General features: G+C 55.3%; 1 protein-coding gene across 1 annotated transcript in view; it reads left to right on the top strand.

The window, feature by feature from the left end:
• Nucleotides 1-1,280: 1,280 nt before the first annotated feature.
• Nucleotides 1,281-19,131, top strand: part of DMBT1L1 (scavenger receptor cysteine-rich domain-containing protein DMBT1) — a 56,327-nt gene continuing 38,476 nt past the window's right edge. Inside the window, exons 1-14 of the mRNA XM_053922669.1 lie at nt 1,281-1,377; nt 3,722-3,787; nt 4,169-4,228; nt 5,612-5,641; nt 7,975-8,286; nt 9,509-9,553; nt 11,483-11,524; nt 12,578-12,958; nt 13,570-13,585; nt 14,166-14,216; nt 14,787-15,334; nt 15,946-15,961; nt 16,541-16,591; nt 17,162-17,674. Of these exons, the coding sequence (XP_053778644.1) occupies nt 1,320-1,377; nt 3,722-3,787; nt 4,169-4,228; nt 5,612-5,641; nt 7,975-8,286; nt 9,509-9,553; nt 11,483-11,524; nt 12,578-12,958; nt 13,570-13,585; nt 14,166-14,216; nt 14,787-15,334; nt 15,946-15,961; nt 16,541-16,591; nt 17,162-17,674 (2,189 nt within the window). The 5' untranslated portion in view covers nt 1,281-1,319. The remainder of the gene's footprint in view (nt 1,378-3,721; nt 3,788-4,168; nt 4,229-5,611; nt 5,642-7,974; nt 8,287-9,508; nt 9,554-11,482; nt 11,525-12,577; nt 12,959-13,569; nt 13,586-14,165; nt 14,217-14,786; nt 15,335-15,945; nt 15,962-16,540; nt 16,592-17,161; nt 17,675-19,131) is intronic.

The raw sequence follows: 19,131 nt of genomic DNA, 5'->3' as shown, positions 1-19,131 counted from the left end.
TGTGTTGTCTGGTCTGGGGCATTCCCTGGCATGTGTGTATCTTGTCACCTGACACTTACCAATTGTTGGAGAGATGGGAGAAGAGTGAAAAACAAGGAGCCTGTCCTGGAAAAGTGTCCATTCTCATCAAGGGGGGAGGGGAATTGGGAACAAGAGGGAGAGCTGTAGGATTAGAAAAGATATCCAAGGGTGAATGCATTTCATCTGGATGAAGCCAAATGCAGATAGATGTTCAGCCCTAAATCCTGACTGGGGGCTGATGGAAGCCTGGGCTCATGGTATCCTTCCAGAATGAGGCACTAGGAGACTGAATTCACAGCTCATGGCAAGGAAGCCCAGGTGGCACCTGATAGCCTCAGGACCTCACAACATTGCTCATCCAGGCTAGCACAACAGAAGCAAGTCCCGCAAAGCCATATGTTCCTAAGCAAGAGCCACCAACCACTGAGAGTGTTTTGATAAAAATAAATGACTGGCAACCTTCTTGGTAGATGGTGGGGGCTTTACCAGAGTCTGGTTGTGAAGACTGGGGTCTCAAAGGGCAAAGCGGTAACTACAAAACAAAACCAAGGAGCGGGATTGTGTGCAAGGCAGGAAGAGATCAGGGCTGGCGTTGAGGGTCTGCCAAGCTCCAAGCCTCCTGCAATGTGGATGCCAAGAGCAAGATATTAAACCTGTGAAGTGGGTGGAGGTGGTTCAGTCTGAGGCCCCACGTTTCTCAGTTCCTGGGCTACGGAACTAAGGTGGCACCCAGAAGTTGTGGCTCAGGGTAGCACGGGCCTGTGGACTCCATGGTCTCATCCCACTGCCTTCCACTCAGCAGCTGTATCTGCATGAAGGCCACCCTCCTCTTTCCAAGTCCAGGGGCCAAGGAGAGGGTGCCCTGCCAGGACAACTCAGCCCAAAGAGATGCTTTTCACATTGGCACCAGGTCCTGTATTTGCCCAGCAGCCCACATCCTGCTCTGCCCCAACCCTTGGGGCTGACTTCCCACCTGTGAATTCAGATTCTCCAGGAGTAAAATGAAGCCTATGTTCAAGGAACATTTGAGAATCTTGGAGGCTCACCTAGAAGGAAGTTGGAAATTGTCTCACGAATGTCAGTGCTTTTGCAGTTGGGGAGTAGCCAGATTATTCATACAGCAATCAATCTAACACACCTAAATTGTTCCCACAGATTAGCTATTGACTGTTAGCAAAGTCCCTCACTTCCTTTCTATTGATTTATGGCAGTGATGGGATAGGAGACACGCCTCCTTTCAGCTAGGAATCTATAAATACCAAGGTATTTTTTATTCAATGTGAGAAGAGCCCAGCAAAATGGGGATCTCCAGAGTCATCCTTGAAATGTGCCTATTGGGTCAAGTTCTGTCTTCAGGTATTGTATCTAATTGCTATGTTTTTGCTAATTTCACTCCTGCCACTCCAAGTCATGGCAAATTCTATCTCCTTGTTTGTGGGTGCCAGACTTTCGTTTTCGAGGGGGGTTTTATATCAGGGAGGAGGCAGATCTTTGCTGATGGTTGTCATTGCAAGTCTAGAAAAGGAATGGCTCTTTTCACTTTGTTTCTGGCTGTGAAGGGCAATGGTTGTGGTGGGAAAAGGCCAATCACTAAGTCAGTATTTTCAGTGAGGCACGCAGCCCTACAATCGATCAACTGGTCTTAGAAAAATTCCTGAGGTGGTCGTGTACTATTAGGAGGCCCTAAAACTTTGCCATACATTTGGGTCCTGTGGAAACGGGCAGGATAGATGGCCTCTGTCAATGCTCGTTATGTGACTTCTTTCTGCAGGTGTGTCTGGCTTCATGATTTTCTGAGCAAAAGTGGATGCAGAGCACAGACAAGATCACTAAGGGTCTGAGTGTGTGTCTGTTGCCCACTGCTTTGGATAAGTGACTTGAACTTGGTAGCTCAGCATGTCTTTGTGTTCTTAGAGCGTCAAGGTGTAAAACGTACGTGAAAGAGTCATGAGCAAATCAGAGGGACCGTAGTAGCTTAGTGTCATTTTGCGGAGAAATTAAGTGAACAGGGTGATTACCAGCCGGCCTGTTATCTCTCTCCCTGCCTCTTGGTTCCTCCTACTCTCCTCATCTCTTGGCATCTATTCTCTCCTCCCTTCCTTTCCTCACTTTTTCCCTCTGTTTCTTCCTTCTTTTTCATTCTCTTTCCTCCTTCTTTCTCTGCCTCCCTCCCTCCCTTCATTCATTCATTTTTTCCTTCCTTCTTCTCTTCCACTAACCCCCCACCTTGATGTCCCTTTTGCTACATTCATGAATTTCAGAAACCAAGGCAAAAATATTCTAATTTCCAGAAAACTTCTAGAACTCTCCCTCCAAACCCCAGGCTTCTAGAGGACACTCTAAACATGAAGTTTCATTTGGGGAATTGCTTTCATGAAAGCAGGACCCCAAACCCAGCCCTCAGGGCCCTGGAGTTGGCCACATGGTGTGACATGTGTGCACCACATGGTGACACCAGCTGGGCAGCTAGAGAACGCCACCTTCCCTTCCTGTCAGGAGGACCTGAGGGGGTGCTGGGTCTCTGCAGCCTGGGGCTGGAGGTCGTGTTTCCATGGGAACATTTGAAAACAGGTGGCAGTGTTCTTAGCTCTGGATTTATTGGCACAAAGTTCGTCCCTGGATTTGTACTGAGTCTGGAAAGGGACACAGGATGCATGTCAGCCCCTAAAGGGCAGGGAGAGAGTTGCCCGTCCTCATCCACAAAGGGGTGGAAGCTGGCGGTGCTCTTGGGTGGAGGCAGCCCGGGGTTTTACCATGAAGTTTTGGGTGCTGCACACACAGACATGCACACATGTGCACACATGTGCTTGTGTTTGCGGTCCAGAGGTGGACTTAACCCTCTGCAGTGCACTCACTTTGCACCAGGCACTCAGGTAGACAATGCACCCATATCTCTTGTCTAAAATCTGCTAACAACTCCCAACTTCGGTCTCTTTATTTCCACATCGCAGCAGAGGAATCTGAGGCTCAGAAAGGCTCTGTGGCTCGTCCAAGGTCAGCAGCTGGTGGGGGAGGGTGGGAGGGTGGCAGCTGAGAACTTGCGTTTTTGACAAGTTCCAGGGCCTGGCTGATGCTACTGCTTCATGGAACCCACTTTGAGAACCATTGCTCTACAAGAAATCTTTTCTAACGTGACTGGGACAGCTAGTTTGGTTACTCAACAAATGTTGTCTAAAATAGGATACATACCCATTTAAAATATTCCGCTTTAGCTGAAAACATACAAACACACTTTGATTCCCCCGCTCCTTGCTGGAGAGGCCCCTCTACAGAGTCTGCACTGGGTTCCCAGTCTGGCTGCCAGAGCCTCCGAGCTCCAGAGCACGGAGCCTTACTCCCTGTGGCCGGTCCCTCCTTTCTCCCCGACTTTCAGCGCAGTGCCTCATGTGTAGTCAGAGATCAGCCCCTGGTCCCTGAGTGAATTAATGTGGCAGTCCCAGCCTTAGGTTGCGGGTTTGATCCCTGGTCAGGGCGTGTACTGGAGGCCACCAATTGATATATCTCTCTCACATCGATGTCTCTCTCTCTAAAATCAATAAATATATCCTTGGGTGAGGATTTAAAATAAGTAATAAAAAATAATGTGACAGGCCCTGCTAACCCTCCAAGTGTACCCCCCACCCCTGCTCTGACCAGCAAGGCGGTCAGATTGAATGCTCACTTTTAGAGGCACTCTCGTTTGGCCTTCTTTTCCTTGTAGCTTTTGTAACACCAACAAGAGAAGACAGCCCGGAAACCACTTTTGGAAAGACACGTGCATCACCTGGTAACTCTAAACCCTGGGACTGTGTGGTTGTGGGGCCCAAGGCCACCCACAAGGACTCGGGGTCGGGGACTGCTGCAGAGAATCCTGCTGGGTCTGAGATGTAGGACAGGAAGGACGTCCTCTGATGGGGTCCCCCTGGGCCTTCAGCTTCTTCCTCTAGATGTTCCATGCTGACCAGAACACAGACTGAGTCTCCACGCTGGCCTCTGCCTAGCTACACCTTTTTTCCTAAGATCTCTGCCCTCCTCACCCTTACGCTGCCTCACTGGGTGTGCAGCAGGGGTTCTAGCTGGTCAGCAGGGAAGCAGAGGCAGGTGGGGACAGTAGCACCCAAATGGGGCTCTCTGGTATAATCACTTATTTTTTTCTCTTCTTTTCTAGTTTTCTTTACACGTCTTTGGGAAGTGTCGAATGCCTCTGCTTCGGTCGATGCGTCAAGTGGTAACTTCTCAATAGTTCCTATCTGATTATACTCCTGCCAGCCTGTGCAAAAGTGCAGATCGTAATTTGGACCAAAAATACGTACCAGGAGGCAGAACAGTGACATGGTTAAGAGCAGCTGCCTGCCCCTGGCACTCACCAGTCAGTCGGCCTTGGGTCACCCCCCTGAGCTGCAGTTCCCCCCACAGGCCTGTTTTGAGGATGAGCTGAGGTAATACACATAAAACTCTTGGACAGGATATGAGGTTCCCATGTCAGGGGAACATCAAAGTCACCTGCCATGATTAAGCTTTAAAAGTTGACACCCTTGGCTGTGTGTGAGGGAGAAGAGAGGTCACAATGTAGAATTTTGAGGGGCAGGGACATAGGAATCTTAGAAGCTTGCTGCGTGGAGGGTAATTCCACCACAGTGCACATACTGGGCACTCCCCCTGGATGGGGGCAGGGGTGGACCATGGGCACAACCAGCTTGTCATGATCAGAACTGGACTTGAGTGCTCAGGCCAGAGGCGTAAGTGGTCCTAAAAGTGACGTTTCCACAAAGGTCCCCCCAAACACAAGTTTGGCCGAACTCCACTGAAGACGCAGGAAAGTTTAGCCCGTTATGTTGAGACCCTAAAACATGCTGAGGAATCGGTTTCATTGCTCTGTCTTTTCTGAATCCTCAGTCACTGTGAAGGGCTCTCTACCTCACATGGGTCTGACACCTTGTCCCTCGGAAGGGACAGACGGGGACATCTCTGTGCCTCCCTCTAGACTGGGCCTTGAGACCGGTGAAAGGAGGCAGCTGTTGTCAGGGTGCGGGGTGGTTGTGCCAGGTGGCACATTGCTTACCGCTGTCACACACAGTGCCCCAGGGCCCTGGGGACAGGGGGCTCTAGCATTCGGTGTTCTTCAAGGCAGCATCAAGACTTCTTGGGGTTTGAGGAGACGGACCAGGATATCTGATGTCAAAACATTAAGCTATTGAGGGGGCCTCTGAGTGGCTGTTCCCATTGCTGACCCGACTGCATTTCAGCCTGGAAGGTGCAGTCAGCTGCCTCCTGGAACCCCGGACACTCAGTGTGCACTGCCTTCTCTTGTCCAGCCCTCCTCTCCGAGCACAGATAACCTCCTGAGCCTGTCGACTGTAGCATTGAGGGACCTGGAAAAGAGACAGGTCTTTTATTACATCTAACATAATTGCACATCCCATATCCAACACATTGAAATTTAGTATTGCAAACCCCCAAACACTTTAGTGAGAACACAGGGGACACGCAAACCCAAGGTGGAAACCACAGCGCCCCCTGGTGGAACTGGAGGTGAAGCTCAAGCCAGTGTCTGTAGATGATCTATAAAAAGCAGAACCTCCTTTCTAAGAAGCAATTGGTTTCTTTCTAGGTCAGTGGACCACCCAGACTACAGACTATGGTAAGACCCTTTTAAAAAAAAACTTATATTCCCAGGGTGTTGCTCACTGCCTGGGTCCACTAGTTCTGCTGCTGCAGCTGGTGGCTAGTTGAGACTGATGCCGTCTTGGATACAGAGCCAGTGCCTGCCGGCCCTTTAGAATGTAGGGGTGGGGAGGGAGAGGTCACAGAGTGCCTGAGACCTTAGGCATGTCCCACCTGTCATTCTCCTTCATTTGCTCTGCCTCTCGGTCACTCATTGCAGGAGGTTGGTTACCTTAGTTTGGTGTTAGGAGAGGTGGTGGTGGTTGGGGTGGAGGGGTCAGTGTCTGCTGTCACAGTTAATGAAACTATCTTGAAGATACCTAACATGCCCCAGGCACTTGCTGTGTATGCTGCACAAAATTGTCTTCATACACCCAGTCAGTTACTATATAAAAAGCATTTGGAATACTGCCTGGCACATAGTATGTGCCCAACTAATGCACACAGTAAGTCCTGTTATCATGAGATCATCCCAACAACACTTTGAGGGAGTAAGTTGTACCATGGCCTCCATTTTGCAGATGGGTAAAACAGGGCATCGTTAGGTACCTTGTCAACAGTTCCATGTTTAGGGTCACAGGGTGGGTAAGTGGCTGGGCAGAGATTTGAGTCCAGAACAGATGCTTTTGCTTCTGTCCATGATTCTTACTAAATGCGTCCTCCTCTCCTCATTCTCTGCAGTGAGGATGTGCACCCTTTGCACCAAATTTGACGGGTCAGGGTCCTTTCTGTGCTCACTTGGGTCAGCTGACCCCGCCATTGAGTTCCTGGCTCTGTTGAGGACCCTGTTCCGCCCTTTTGGAGCATGCCCTCACAGTCTGGAAGTGGCCTGGGAGGGGCTGCTTGAGGGGCAGCTTCCTGGTGATTGATGCCCAGCAAGGGGCAGGCTGAGGCTGAGAGACTGAGAGCTCTTTGGCAGGGACCATTCACAGGAGTGACCAGAAAGGGGCAGCAAGAAGGGTGGGGAGGCCTAGAGTGCACCCTAGGAATTCCCTAGACACAGCCCAGTTGGCCTTTCCTTACCCTTTCGCTGACCCCTCCCCTTAACAGCCACCGCAGCAACCACCCGCCTCTACCTTCCACCCCGTTCCAGCCTCTCTGGTCACTCCCTGACCACAAAGTTCTCATAGCCTCGCACTAAACATTGAGAAGCCACACCCAGCACTGGGCTCCTGCAGTCAGTACGCTGGGCTGGATCCCTTGGGACCCGCTGCCTGCTTCCCTTGTACAATCTGTGTGGGGGGTTAGCAGGATCGTGTCGGGCAGGAACGGGGCACCTACAGACTCCCAGTCAACATCATCTTTATGGTGAGATGCATCTTTATGGTACAAATCTCTAAGCCCCTCACAGGAGGCTTGAAATGTATCTGGAGACCCACTCTTGCACAAATGCGACCTTGGACTTGATCCAAATGGAAGTAGAGTACATTGAGGAATTCTGAGCAGTGACATGAACCTGGCTGTACATTATCAGGATAATGTACAGCCTGGGTGAGTCAGATCCCATCAGCACAGGGGTGAGCACAGAGTGGGCACTCCATGAATTCTGGTTGAATTAATGAACGTGCATGGCTTAGAGAAAGGAGGAGAGCTGCAGGGAGGTCCACTGGGAGGCTGCTGGAGGAGGCCGGGCTCCAGAGAAGGAAGATCTAACCTAGCGCAAAGGTGGTGGGGATAACAGAAAAAATGACCTTGGCCGTAAGTTGAATATAAGAGGTGAAGAAAGGGAGGAGTTAACTATGGCAACCACATTTCCAGCACAGTTGTTGTGGAGCATGGTGATCCCTTTAACTCAGGTGGAGGAGAGACACTGTGTTGAGTCTGGGGGTGCGGTGGGGTACCCAGGAGGCCACTGAAATGTCTGCAGGGGTATCCAACCCACAGCCAAGGCCATATGTGGCCAAGGATGGCTATGAATGTGGCCCAACGCAAAATTGTAAATTTACTTAAAACCGTATTTTGCTCATCAGTTTTTGTTAGTGTTTGTGTATTTAATGTGTGGCCCAAGACAACTCCTCTTCTTCCAGTGTGGCCCAGAGACGCCGAAAGGTTGGACACCCGTGGTAGAGTCTGGGGCTGGGGTCGTCTGGCTGATCAGCACTGGAGAGCTGGATTTGGGGCTGTTTCTGCAAAGCTCCTCAGGGGGTTGAGACAGAACTTGGGAGAGCAGCGATGTCAGGACCCCAAAGAGGAACAGAATCCATGAAGGAGACGGGGCAGTGCTCAGAGAGAGGAGGACATGGAGAGCTGGGTGGTGGCAGCCAGTGGGGCTGAGAGTGAACACAATGGTTCTCCACTGTGTCCACGCAGGTTTGCCTGTGCGGCTGGTGAATGGAGGTGACCAGTGTCGGGGCCGGGTGGAGCTCCTGTACCAAGGCTACTGGGGGACTGTGTGCGACGACAGCTGGGACACCCAGGATGCGGACGTCGTCTGTCGGCAGCTCGGCTGTGGCCATGCGGTGTCGGCCCCAGGAGGGGCCCTCTTTGGTCAGGGCTCCGGGAACATTCTCTTGGGCACAGTGGACTGCTCGGGATGGGAGTCCTCCCTGTCCAGCTGCCCCAATGGCGGCTGGTACCACCACGAATGTGGACACAGGGAAGACGCGGGAGTCGTGTGCTCAGGTAGTGCAGACATCGCCTCACACTGTCACCTGTGCTACTCTGGGGACAGGGGCTCCTGTGGTCCCTAACATCATGGTGCATGCTGGGATGCTTTGCAGTTTACCTGCTCTACTCTAAGTCATATCTTCTTTGATGTTAGAGGGCAGATATTGTGGTACCTTTTCAAGCTAAAGAAATGGAGGCTGACAGAGGGCAAGTGACTTGGCTGAAGTCCTAAAGCTGGGATATAGTGGGGGTGGGATTCGATCTCAGGCTCCTCCAGAGCTAGCTGATGCAATCACCCCATGGGCTCATTCTGATGGGCAGCATCATAACTGTCCCTGGCTTAGGATGAGCAAATACTTTCTCGAGTGGCCCTTTCTCTTCCTTTTCAAGGTGGGGATGAGGAATCAAATTGAGGAGTCAGTAATGTGGTCTCTTTACTGGGGATTAAATGACAAGCAAAATATATTTGCACCTTCAGTGGGAAAGGAAAACTGTCCCTGGCCCGACCTAGCAAATGTCAATGCTGCAAGTCACCTGCTCACAGCGCGCAGGTAGCTGTTCTCCCCAAAGAGCCCTCTGCAGAGACTGCCCACCGTGTGTCCCCCAGAGGGGAGCTTCTAGTTAATTGTCACCTTTAGAGCATCCTCTGGCATTTGCTATGTGGCCTGGTGTGTGCACATGCCACCACGCAGAGGATGTGACCCTGATGATCTGACCACCTCACGAGAAAGGCTTCCCCAGGAGAGTGGGGCACTTGGAGCGGTCACTCTGGGGCGGGTTTTTTCAGCGTGTGGGGATGCATCATGAGAAACAGCTTTTCTTCTGGTTGGGGCTACCTTCTGAGGAATCTCTCAGTGGTGATGGATATTTGACATTTGAGGGTATGTGGGAGCTGCAGAAACAGGCAGTTGGTGTTTGATGTCCGACCTTGTGGCTAGGGGGATGTTAATCAACTGGGTGATTTTGTGGAAGGAGACTGTGGAAGCTCAGGAGGGGAGGGACGGTGACAGGGGCAAGGGATGTCCCTAGTGGCATCCCAGCATTGAAAGGAGGCCGGCAAAAGGGCAGAGAGATGAATTCTGCTTCACAAGGAGGAAACATAGGCATTTAGCAGTGGGCGGGCTTCTCGATCTCTGCCTCCAGCCCCTGTTTCAGGGCAGGGCTGACGTGGCTGAAGGACAGCCCTCCTCAAATGAGGGCTAGCATCAAATGACCTCTTCTTCTCTCCGCTCTGTAGCTTCTTTGCTTTCCACGGAGGAGCCCCTGATGACAGCTGTAGAAGGTAATGTTTGTTACGTGGGATCCCTGTGGGCTCTTTACCCCACTGCACCCTGATCCAGGAGAGGGACAGAAGGCGTGAGAGATGGGGGTGCTCAGCTCCAGAGAGGGATCCTCTGAACACGGCCTCAGGCCTGAATGGGTATCCTTTGTATGGACCGTATGCATGAGATGAAGGAGGAATGAACCTGCCAGGTGTCTCCAAGGAGCTCCAAGTTGGAGCTAGGTGTCCTATCTTCACAGGTCCTGTTGTCCATGCTCAGGGCCCACTCCTGTGGTTCTCACCAAACTTGCTGCATCCTGCCCAGGCTGAGGTGCTGGGTTTCTAGCTGCAGGACCTGGAGAGACAGCATGCTGAGCAGTGTCCTTGCCTGTGTCCTCTTCTCAGCCCATATCAGGACACTCGGTTCCATCTCAGTATAGAAGGACCACAGTCCTTTACCTTGTGGGCAGCAGAGGTCCCATGCATCCCTCTGCAGGGCCTCTAGTGGGAGAGCTGGGAGGTGTACTCCATGGAGCCTGAGGTCCTGGCAGCCTGGGCTTTGAGAAGGAAAGTCACTGCCCATTTTCCATGGGAAACTTTGACCCTAGAAACTCTGACCAAGGCCCCTGAAAGAACCCAGCGTGGATCAGCTGGGAATCCTAATGGTACATGCATCAGGCATTTCTGTCCCTAAGGCCCATGGAGCAAGGCCTGACTTTTCCTTCTCTTTCTGTTCCCTCTGATTAAGGACACAGATGTCACTAGAGCTGAGGATGAGACGTTGTATTCTATGTGAGCCATGTCTCTGCCCAAAATTCTTATTTGCAGCAGCTGTAACAGAAGAGCCCCTTCCCTCTGTAACGATTTCCCCTGTGAATCCTGCTGTGTGTTAGGAATACCGGCCAGGCCTGGCAAGATTTGGTACAACTCGTAGGGCCAGGAGGGCAAACGAGGGGCCAGAGGGGTTTGGCCATCTGCCTATGGCACAGGACAGCCAACAAGACTTATCTAGTGCTGTTAGAGCCTCCAGTGAGGGTGGAGCTGGGGCAGGGGGAAGTCACACTTCTTCTACCTCCAAAAAGACCTCATGTAGCAGCCCAATAGATGACAATTCAGACAAAAAATGAGGGATCTGGTTGCAGTGGGTTAAGATTAGCTCTCAGGTCATCTTCTCTCCAAGTCCTAGCACCAAGTAGGCTCTTGCTGGGGCCTTGGACAAGCACCAGAGCTCCTTGAAGCAATTCGAAAACCACAAGCTTAAAGCTAGAATCCTACCTAAAGGGGAAACATTAGAAGCATTTCTACTAGAGTAAAAAGCAAAACAAGTATGCCCTTCAGCACCCTCCCCCCAACTGTTCAACATTGTATTAAAGAAGCTAGCCAATGCAATTAGATAAGAGAAATGATAAGAAGCACAAAGATGTGGACATTATTTTTGCATTCATTTCCTGGAACCCTGCATAAGTCATATGTGGGAAGGTTGAAATGAGGCTCCAGTAGGTTGATACAGAGATACCCCTCTTCCCTCAAATAGCCTTTTAAAACAGAGTTTTATTTCTTTTTAGAGTGGAAAAGAGGGAGAAAGAGAGGGACAGTAAACATCGATGTGTGAGAAAAACGTTGATTGGTTGCCTCTTGCATGTTCCCAAATGGGGACCTGGCCTGCAACTCAGGCATGTACCCTGACTGGGTATTGAACCGGCAACATTTCAGTTGGCAGGCTGTCACTCGATCCACTGAGACACACCAGCCAGGGACCAAATAGCCTTTTAAAGGGAAACAACTCAAGGCTAGATAGCTTTGTTGACTTTTCCAACATCACACGGGAAGACAAAATCCAGATCAGAAATGACATTGTGTACCAGATTCAAGTTTACTTTTAATCATTTATTCTTCTCAGAGGAAAGCTAACTATATATTTCCATTTCTTCCCTGTTCTGCAATCTGTAGCAGAGACGACTACAACAAATACCAAGACTACTTCTGCAATAGGTAATGAACAATTTTCTATGGGTCCTTCTCTGCAGGTCATGGTACCAAGTATACCATGGGTGTGACTCTTACACAGGAGAATGTTAGGGGTAGGGAGAGAGGGAATGCTGTAAGCATGCGGTGCAAAGGGAGATCTTTGAGACAGAGGACCCGGCTTGGGTGGTAGCCTCCTTTGTCATCCATGTCCCAGTGGGTGGGGAGGAGTCAGGGGTTTCCAGGACTCTCTGTGCTTTGGCTCAGAGAACACAGACATCAATGTCAAGACCACAGAGCCAGCTCTGTCATCTCCTCAACTCTGTGCTGGCCCCAGACACCTTAGCCCCAATGACCTGGAGGAGGACGGGAAGGAGCATGTGCAAAATGCTCTCAAATAGCAGATCCCCAGATAAACGTCCGGGCTGCTCCCAGGAGAGGCAGGTCTCATCAGAGTTCTCTCCAGCATGGGGTGGTCAGGGGACACATGGGACATGACAGGGAATCTCTGCCCTGCCCGCAGTCTTCAGAGAGATGAAACATGTGGATGGTCTCCAACCCTCCCGGGGTAGTCACCCGAGGAACATTCTCTTCTCACTAAATTTCAAGTAGCTTGGGGGGAGGGCGGTCATTGTAATCTCACCGTGAAGAACTCTGATTAAAACATGTTCATAGTAGAGCCCAGGTAGAGACACTCTTAGGGAACTTTGCTTATGTGAAGCACGCCAAATGGCCTCAAGCATTGAGACCTCATGAGACCTCAACAGGAATGTGTAAGAGGAAAGCTGGAACTACAACGTAGGGTAGAATTACATTGCCACATGTAGGGTCCCAGTGGTACTCCCACACACCTCCTGCTGGGGGTGTCATGGGTCCTCCCATACATGGCAGCGGCCGTACCCTGGCCAGATAGGACGTCCATGCTCCTTTCCCGTGATGAAGGTGAACCGGTACACGTGTCCAAAGCTGACTGCTTCCCCGGGTGGTCGGGCCATCAGGGCGTCCCAGGGACCTGGGACCTGCCTGGGGCCTGGTGGCTCAAGAAGGTCCCAGAGAACATGTTCCTGTGCCTTCCTCTAGGATTCGGGACCGAAGGCACCTTGGACCTGAGGCTGGTGAACGGAGGTGACCGGTGTCAGGGCCGTGTGGAGGTTCTCCACCAAGGCTCCTGGGGGACCGTGTGTGACGACAGTTGGGACACCAACGACGCCAACGTGGTGTGCAGGCAGCTGGGCTGTGGCTGGGCCACGTCGGCTCCGGGAAGTGCCCGTTTCGGCCAGGGCTCGGGGCCCATTGTCCTGGACGACGTGGGCTGCTCAGGGCACGAGTCCTACCTGTGGAGCTGCCCGCACCGAGGCTGGAACTCGCACAACTGCAACCACGGGGAGGACGCCGGCGTCATCTGCTCAGGTGGGCCTCACCCCTGGTGGGTCTCCCTTTCGTGGGGTGATGTTGCTCAGAGCTGACGAGATTGCCACGGCGGCGCCCCTGCCCGAGCCTCGTAACGTTGGCCTTGGCGCTGAACTTCATTGCAGGTCAGCGGGTACCCAAGGGGTTGTGTCACCTGCGTTGGTTGGGAAAGCAGCTTGGTGCGAACAGGACCCAGGAGTTCTCTAGGAATTGCCTGCAGGCTGTTGGAGGGGACTGGGCCACCAGATTCCTGCTCACGGTCAAGGTTCCTGAGGCCAGAGCGGGAGGGTGTGGGGGGGGGGGGGCCTTTTCCTTCGCCCTCCACAACACGGGCTGACGTCCCACCTCAGGTCCTCCTACGGCGAAGCTCTTAGGCAGAGCACTTTGTGGGGAGTGCGGGTGGGTAGGAAGCTGTTTTCTCTGAGGAGCACTGTGCCTGGGGCTCTGCCAGAATGTGACTCCGAGGAAGGGACCCATGGGCACAGAGCTCCTTGTGAACTACACAGGGGGTGGTGGCCGGGGGCGGGGCGAGGGGTGAGACAGCTGGAGGCCAGTGAATAAACGCTGGCGAGCCAGGCAGGGAGGGCTTTTGGGCACGGTGGCACGCTGCATGGGGTAGCTCTGGAAACTGCAACAGGGGGACACCGTCATCACGCCTCAAGGCGAGACCATTGGCAGGTACCGCAACCCAGTCCTTAGGACTAGGGTCAACCCCTGCTGGGTGTCAGCCAAGGCCAGGGTGGCCTGTTTCGGGCATGGCCCTGGCTCTGAAAAACAGGAAGGTCAGCCCTCGGGCCCCGTGAGGCAGCTGATGGGAAAGACACAGAGGATCGGGGCAGCCAGCGGGCAGTGTCCACAGCGAGGGCACGTGCGAGGGGTCCGCTCGGCGGGGGGGGGGGGGGGGGGGTGTAACACCAGGGTCATCAACCTTGGATGTGGGTCGGGTAATGGCGTGCTCCTCGGCTACCGTTTTCCTTCTGTTCCTCCCAGCTGCCCAGTCCCATCCGGCACTGTGGCCAGGTGACTGGCCAGCGACCTCCGTCATTTGTGTCTTCTCTTGCTGCACCGCCATGCATGTCTGGGGGATTTCTAACGGGGCCTTGGACCCCACAGGCCTAGCAGCAAAAGAGGCTTGTGCGCATTTAGGCGGGAAGCAGCGGGATGCACATGGGCAGTCGTCCTGATGCCCCCACAGAGATGCAAAAGGGTCAGTATTGGTGACCCCTAACTGTGGCTTTCCCTCTGTTGTCACTTGTAGACACGTGGCCAAGCACTTCTGCGCCTACACCTCTCGCAAGCACAGACCCAGGTACATATTCCTGTCACCCACTGCTCCCGGGGCCCTGCCTCTGCTACAGATTCAAGGCTGGGGTGGAAGGTGACGGGAGGAGGTTCCTCGTGGGCCGTTGGCCCCCTCGGTCCTTATGGTGGGGCTTGCAAAGGAAAGAAATAGCGTGTGCGGACAGGTCCTACGTGTGATGTAGTGGCACCAGACCCACTCTCCAGTCAGATGGTAGGCAGAGGCCCAGCAGAGACCCCCTTCCACGGCTGAGTGTCTGTGCCGGGGGCCTGGCCAGTCTGTCCCGCTGAGGCAGGGGTGCGGGGTCAGGCCTCTGGCTGCTGTCCCGACAAGAGGGGGAGAAGGTGCACGTGTGACCCCTCTCAGGCAGACTTCCCATGAGCTCCTGGGGCCGTGGCTTGGTCACCCGGGAGCATGGGGGAGCCCGCGGGTGCCGAGCAGGGGGAACGGCCCCCACAGCTATGGAGCTTTGCTCAGGGTGGGGGCCTCATGTGGGGCATGGATGCGGTCCTACTCACCTCCCTGGTTGCCCTCCCGGAGGCTCCCGGACATGGCAGCGGCCTTGCCCTGGCCCCATAGGACATCCCTGCTCCTTTCCCGTGATGAAGGTGAACCGGTACACGTGTCCAAAGCTGACTGCTTCCCCGGGTGGTCGGGCCATCAGGGCGTCCCAGGGACCTGGGACCTGCCTGGGGCCTGGTGGCTCAAGAAGGTCCCAGAGAACATGTTCCTGTGCCTTCCTCTAGGATTCGGGACCGAAGGCACCTTGGACCTGAGGCTGGTGAACGGAGGTGACCGGTGTCAGGGCCGTGTGGAGGTTCTCCACCAAGGCTCCTGGGGGACCGTGTGTGACGACAGTTGGGACACCAACGACGCCAACGTGGTGTGCAGGCAGCTGGGCTGTGGCTGGGCCACGTCGGCTCCGGGAAGTGCCCGTTTCGGCCAGGGCTCGGGGCCCATTGTCCTGGACGACGTGGGCTGCTCAGGGCACGAGTCCTACCTGTGGAGCTGCCCGCACCGAGGCTGGAACTCGCACAACTGCAACCACGGGGAGGACGCCGGCGTCATCTGCTCAGGTGGGCCTCACCCCTGGTGGGTCTCCCTTTCGTGGGGTGATGTTGCTCAGAGCTGACGAGATTGCCACGGCGGCGCCCCTGCCCGAGCCTCGTAACGTTGGCCTTGGCGCTGAACTTCATTGCAGGTCAGCGGGTACCCAAGGGGTTGTGTCACCTGCGTTGGTTGGGAAAGCAGCTTGGTGCGAACAGGACCCAGGAGTTCTCTAGGAATTGCCTGCAGGCTGTTGGAGGGGACTGGGCCACCAGATTCCTGCTCACGGTCAAGGTTCCTGAGGCCAGAGCGGGAGGGTGTGGGGGGGGGGGGGCCTTTTCCTTCGCCCTCCACAACACGGGCTGACGTCCCACCTCAGGTCCTCCTACGGCGAAGCTCTTAGGCAGAGCACTTTGTGGGGAGTGCGGGTGGGTAGGAAGCTGTTTTCTCTGAGGAGCACTGTGCCTGGGGCTCTGCCAGAATGTGACTCCGAGGAAGGGACCCATGGGCACAGAGCTCCTTGTGAACTACACAGGGGGTGGTGGCCGGGGGCGGGGCGAGGGGTGAGACAGCTGGAGGCCAGTGAATAAACGCTGGCGAGCCAGGCAGGGAGGGCTTTTGGGCACGGTGGCACGCTGCATGGGGTAGCTCTGGAAACTGCAACAGGGGGACACCGTCATCACGCCTCAAGGCGAGACCATTGGCAGGTACCGCAACCCAGTCCTTAGGACTAGGGTCAACCCCTGCTGGGTGTCAGCCAAGGCCAGGGTGGCCTGTTTCGGGCATGGCCCTGGCTCTGAAAAACAGGAAGGTCAGCCCTCGGGCCCCGTGAGGCAGCTGATGGGAAAGACACAGAGGATCGGGGCAGCCAGCGGGCAGTGTCCACAGCGAGGGCACGTGCGAGGGGTCCGCTCGGCGGGGGGGGGGGGGGGGGGTGTAACACCAGGGTCATCAACCTTGGATGTGGGTCGGGTAATGGCGTGCTCCTCGGCTACCGTTTTCCTTCTGTTCCTCCCAGCTGCCCAGTCCCATCCGGCACTGTGGCCAGGTGACTGGCCAGCGACCTCCGTCATTTGTGTCTTCTCTTGCTGCACCGCCATGCATGTCTGGGGGATTTCTAACGGGGCCTTGGACCCCACAGGCCTAGCAGCAAAAGAGGCTTGTGCGCATTTAGGCGGGAAGCAGCGGGATGCACATGGGCAGTCGTCCTGATGCCCCCACAGAGATGCAAAAGGGTCAGTATTGGTGACCCCTAACTGTGGCTTTCCCTCTGTTGTCACTTGTAGACACGTGGCCAAGCACTTCTGCGCCTACACCTCTCGCAAGCACAGACCCAGGTACATATTCCTGTCACCCACTGCTCCCGGGGCCCTGCCTCTGCTACAGATTCAAGGCTGGGGTGGAAGGTGACGGGAGGAGGTTCCTCGTGGGCCGTTGGCCCCCTCGGTCCTTATGGTGGGGCTTGCAAAGGAAAGAAATAGCGTGTGCGGACAGGTCCTACGTGTGATGTAGTGGCACCAGACCCACTCTCCAGTCAGATGGTAGGCAGAGGCCCAGCAGAGACCCCCTTCCACGGCTGAGTGTCTGTGCCGGGGGCCTGGCCAGTCTGTCCCGCTGAGGCAGGGGTGCGGGGTCAGGCCTCTGGCTGCTGTCCCGACAAGAGGGGGAGAAGGTGCACGTGTGACCCCTCTCAGGCAGACTTCCCATGAGCTCCTGGGGCCGTGGCTTGGTCACCCGGGAGCATGGGGGAGCCCGCGGGTGCCGAGCAGGGGGAACGGCCCCCACAGCTATGGAGCTTTGCTCAGGGTGGGGGCCTCATGTGGGGCATGGATGCGGTCCTACTCACCTCCCTGGTTGCCCTCCCGGAGGCTCCCGGACATGGCAGCGGCCTTGCCCTGGCCCCATAGGACATCCCTGCTCCTTTCCCGTGATGAAGGTGAACCGGTACACGTGTCCAAAGCTGACTGCTTCCCCGGGTGGTCGGGCCATCAGGGCGTCCCAGGGACCTGGGACCTGCCTGGGGCCTGGTGGCTCAAGAAGGTCCCAGAGAACATGTTCCTGTGCCTTCCTCTAGGATTCGGGACCGAAGGCACCTTGGACCTGAGGCTGGTGAACGGAGGTGACCGGTGTCAGGGCCGTGTGGAGGTTCTCCACCAAGGCTCCTGGGGGACCGTGTGTGACGACAGTTGGGACACCAACGACGCCAACGTGGTGTGCAGGCAGCTGGGCTGTGGCTGGGCCACGTCGGCTCCGGGAAGTGCCCGTTTCGGCCAGGGCTCGGGGCCCATTGTCCTGGACGACGTGGGCTGCTCAGGGCACGAGTCCTACCTGTGGAGCTGCCCGCACCGAGGCTGGAACTCGCACAACTGCAACCACGGGGAGGACGCCGGCGTCATCTGCTCAGGTGGGCCTCACCCCTGGTGGGTCTCCCTTTCGTGGGGTGATGTTGCTCAGAGCTGACGAGATTGCCACGGCGGCGCCCCTGCCCGAGCCTCGTAACGTTGGCCTTGGCGCTGAACTTCATTGCAGGTCAGCGGGTACCCAAGGGGTTGTGTCACCTGCGTTGGTTGGGAAAGCAGCTTGGTGCGAACAGGACCCAGGAGTTCTCTAGGAATTGCCTGCAGGCTGTTGGAGGGGACTGGGCCACCAGATTCCTGCTCACGGTCAAGGTTCCTGAGGCCAGAGCGGGAGGGTGTGGGGGGGGGGGGGCCTTTTCCTTCGCCCTCCACAACACGGGCTGACGTCCCACCTCAGGTCCTCCTACGGCGAAGCTCTTAGGCAGAGCACTTTGTGGGGAGTGCGGGTGGGTAGGAAGCTGTTTTCTCTGAGGAGCACTGTGCCTGGGGCTCTGCCAGAATGTGACTCCGAGGAAGGGACCCATGGGCACAGAGCTCCTTGTGAACTACACAGGGGGTGGTGGCCGGGGGCGGGGCGAGGGGTGAGACAGCTGGAGGCCAGTGAATAAACGCTGGCGAGCCAGGCAGGGAGGGCTTTTGGGCACGGTGGCACGCTGCATGGGGTAGCTCTGGAAACTGCAACAGGGGGACACCGTCATCACGCCTCAAGGCGAGACCATTGGCAGGTACCGCAACCCAGTCCTTAGGACTAGGGTCAACCCCTGCTGGGTGTCAGCCAAGGCCAGGGTGGCCTGTTTCGGGCATGGCCCTGGCTCTGAAAAACAGGAAGGTCAGCCCTCGGGCCCCGTGAGGCAGCTGATGGGAAAGACACAGAGGATCGGGGCAGCCAGCGGGCAGTGTCCACAGCGAGGGCACGTGCGAGGGGTCCGCTCGGCGGGGGGGGGGGGGGGGGGTGTAACACCAGGGTCATCAACCTTGGATGTGGGTCGGGTAATGGCGTGCTCCTCGGCTACCGTTTTCCTTCTGTTCCTCCCAGCTGCCCAGTCCCATCCGGCACTGTGGCCAGGTGACTGGCCAGCGACCTCCGTCATTTGTGTCTTCTCTTGCTGCACCGCCATGCATGTCTGGGGGATTTCTAACGGGGCCTTGGACCCCACAGGCCTAGCAGCAAAAGAGGCTTGTGCGCATTTAGGCGGGAAGCAGCGGGATGCACATGGGCAGTCGTCCTGATGCCCCCACAGAGATGCAAAAGGGTCAGTATTGGTGACCCCTAACTGTGGCTTTCCCTCTGTTGTCACTTGTAGACACGTGGCCAAGCACTTCTGCGCCTACACCTCTCGCAAGCACAGACCCAGGTACATATTCCTGTCACCCACTGCTCCCGGGGCCCTGCCTCTGCTACAGATTCAAGGCTGGGGTGGAAGGTGACGGGAGGAGGTTCCTCGTGGGCCGTTGGCCCCCTCGGTCCTTATGGTGGGGCTTGCAAAGGAAAGAAATAGCGTGTGCGGACAGGTCCTACG

This window comes from Desmodus rotundus, chromosome 4, assembly GCF_022682495.2.
Source record: "Desmodus rotundus isolate HL8 chromosome 4, HLdesRot8A.1, whole genome shotgun sequence".
Taxonomy (NCBI): Eukaryota; Metazoa; Chordata; class Mammalia; order Chiroptera; family Phyllostomidae; genus Desmodus; species Desmodus rotundus.
This window is presented reverse-complemented; position numbering and strand designations above follow the sequence as displayed.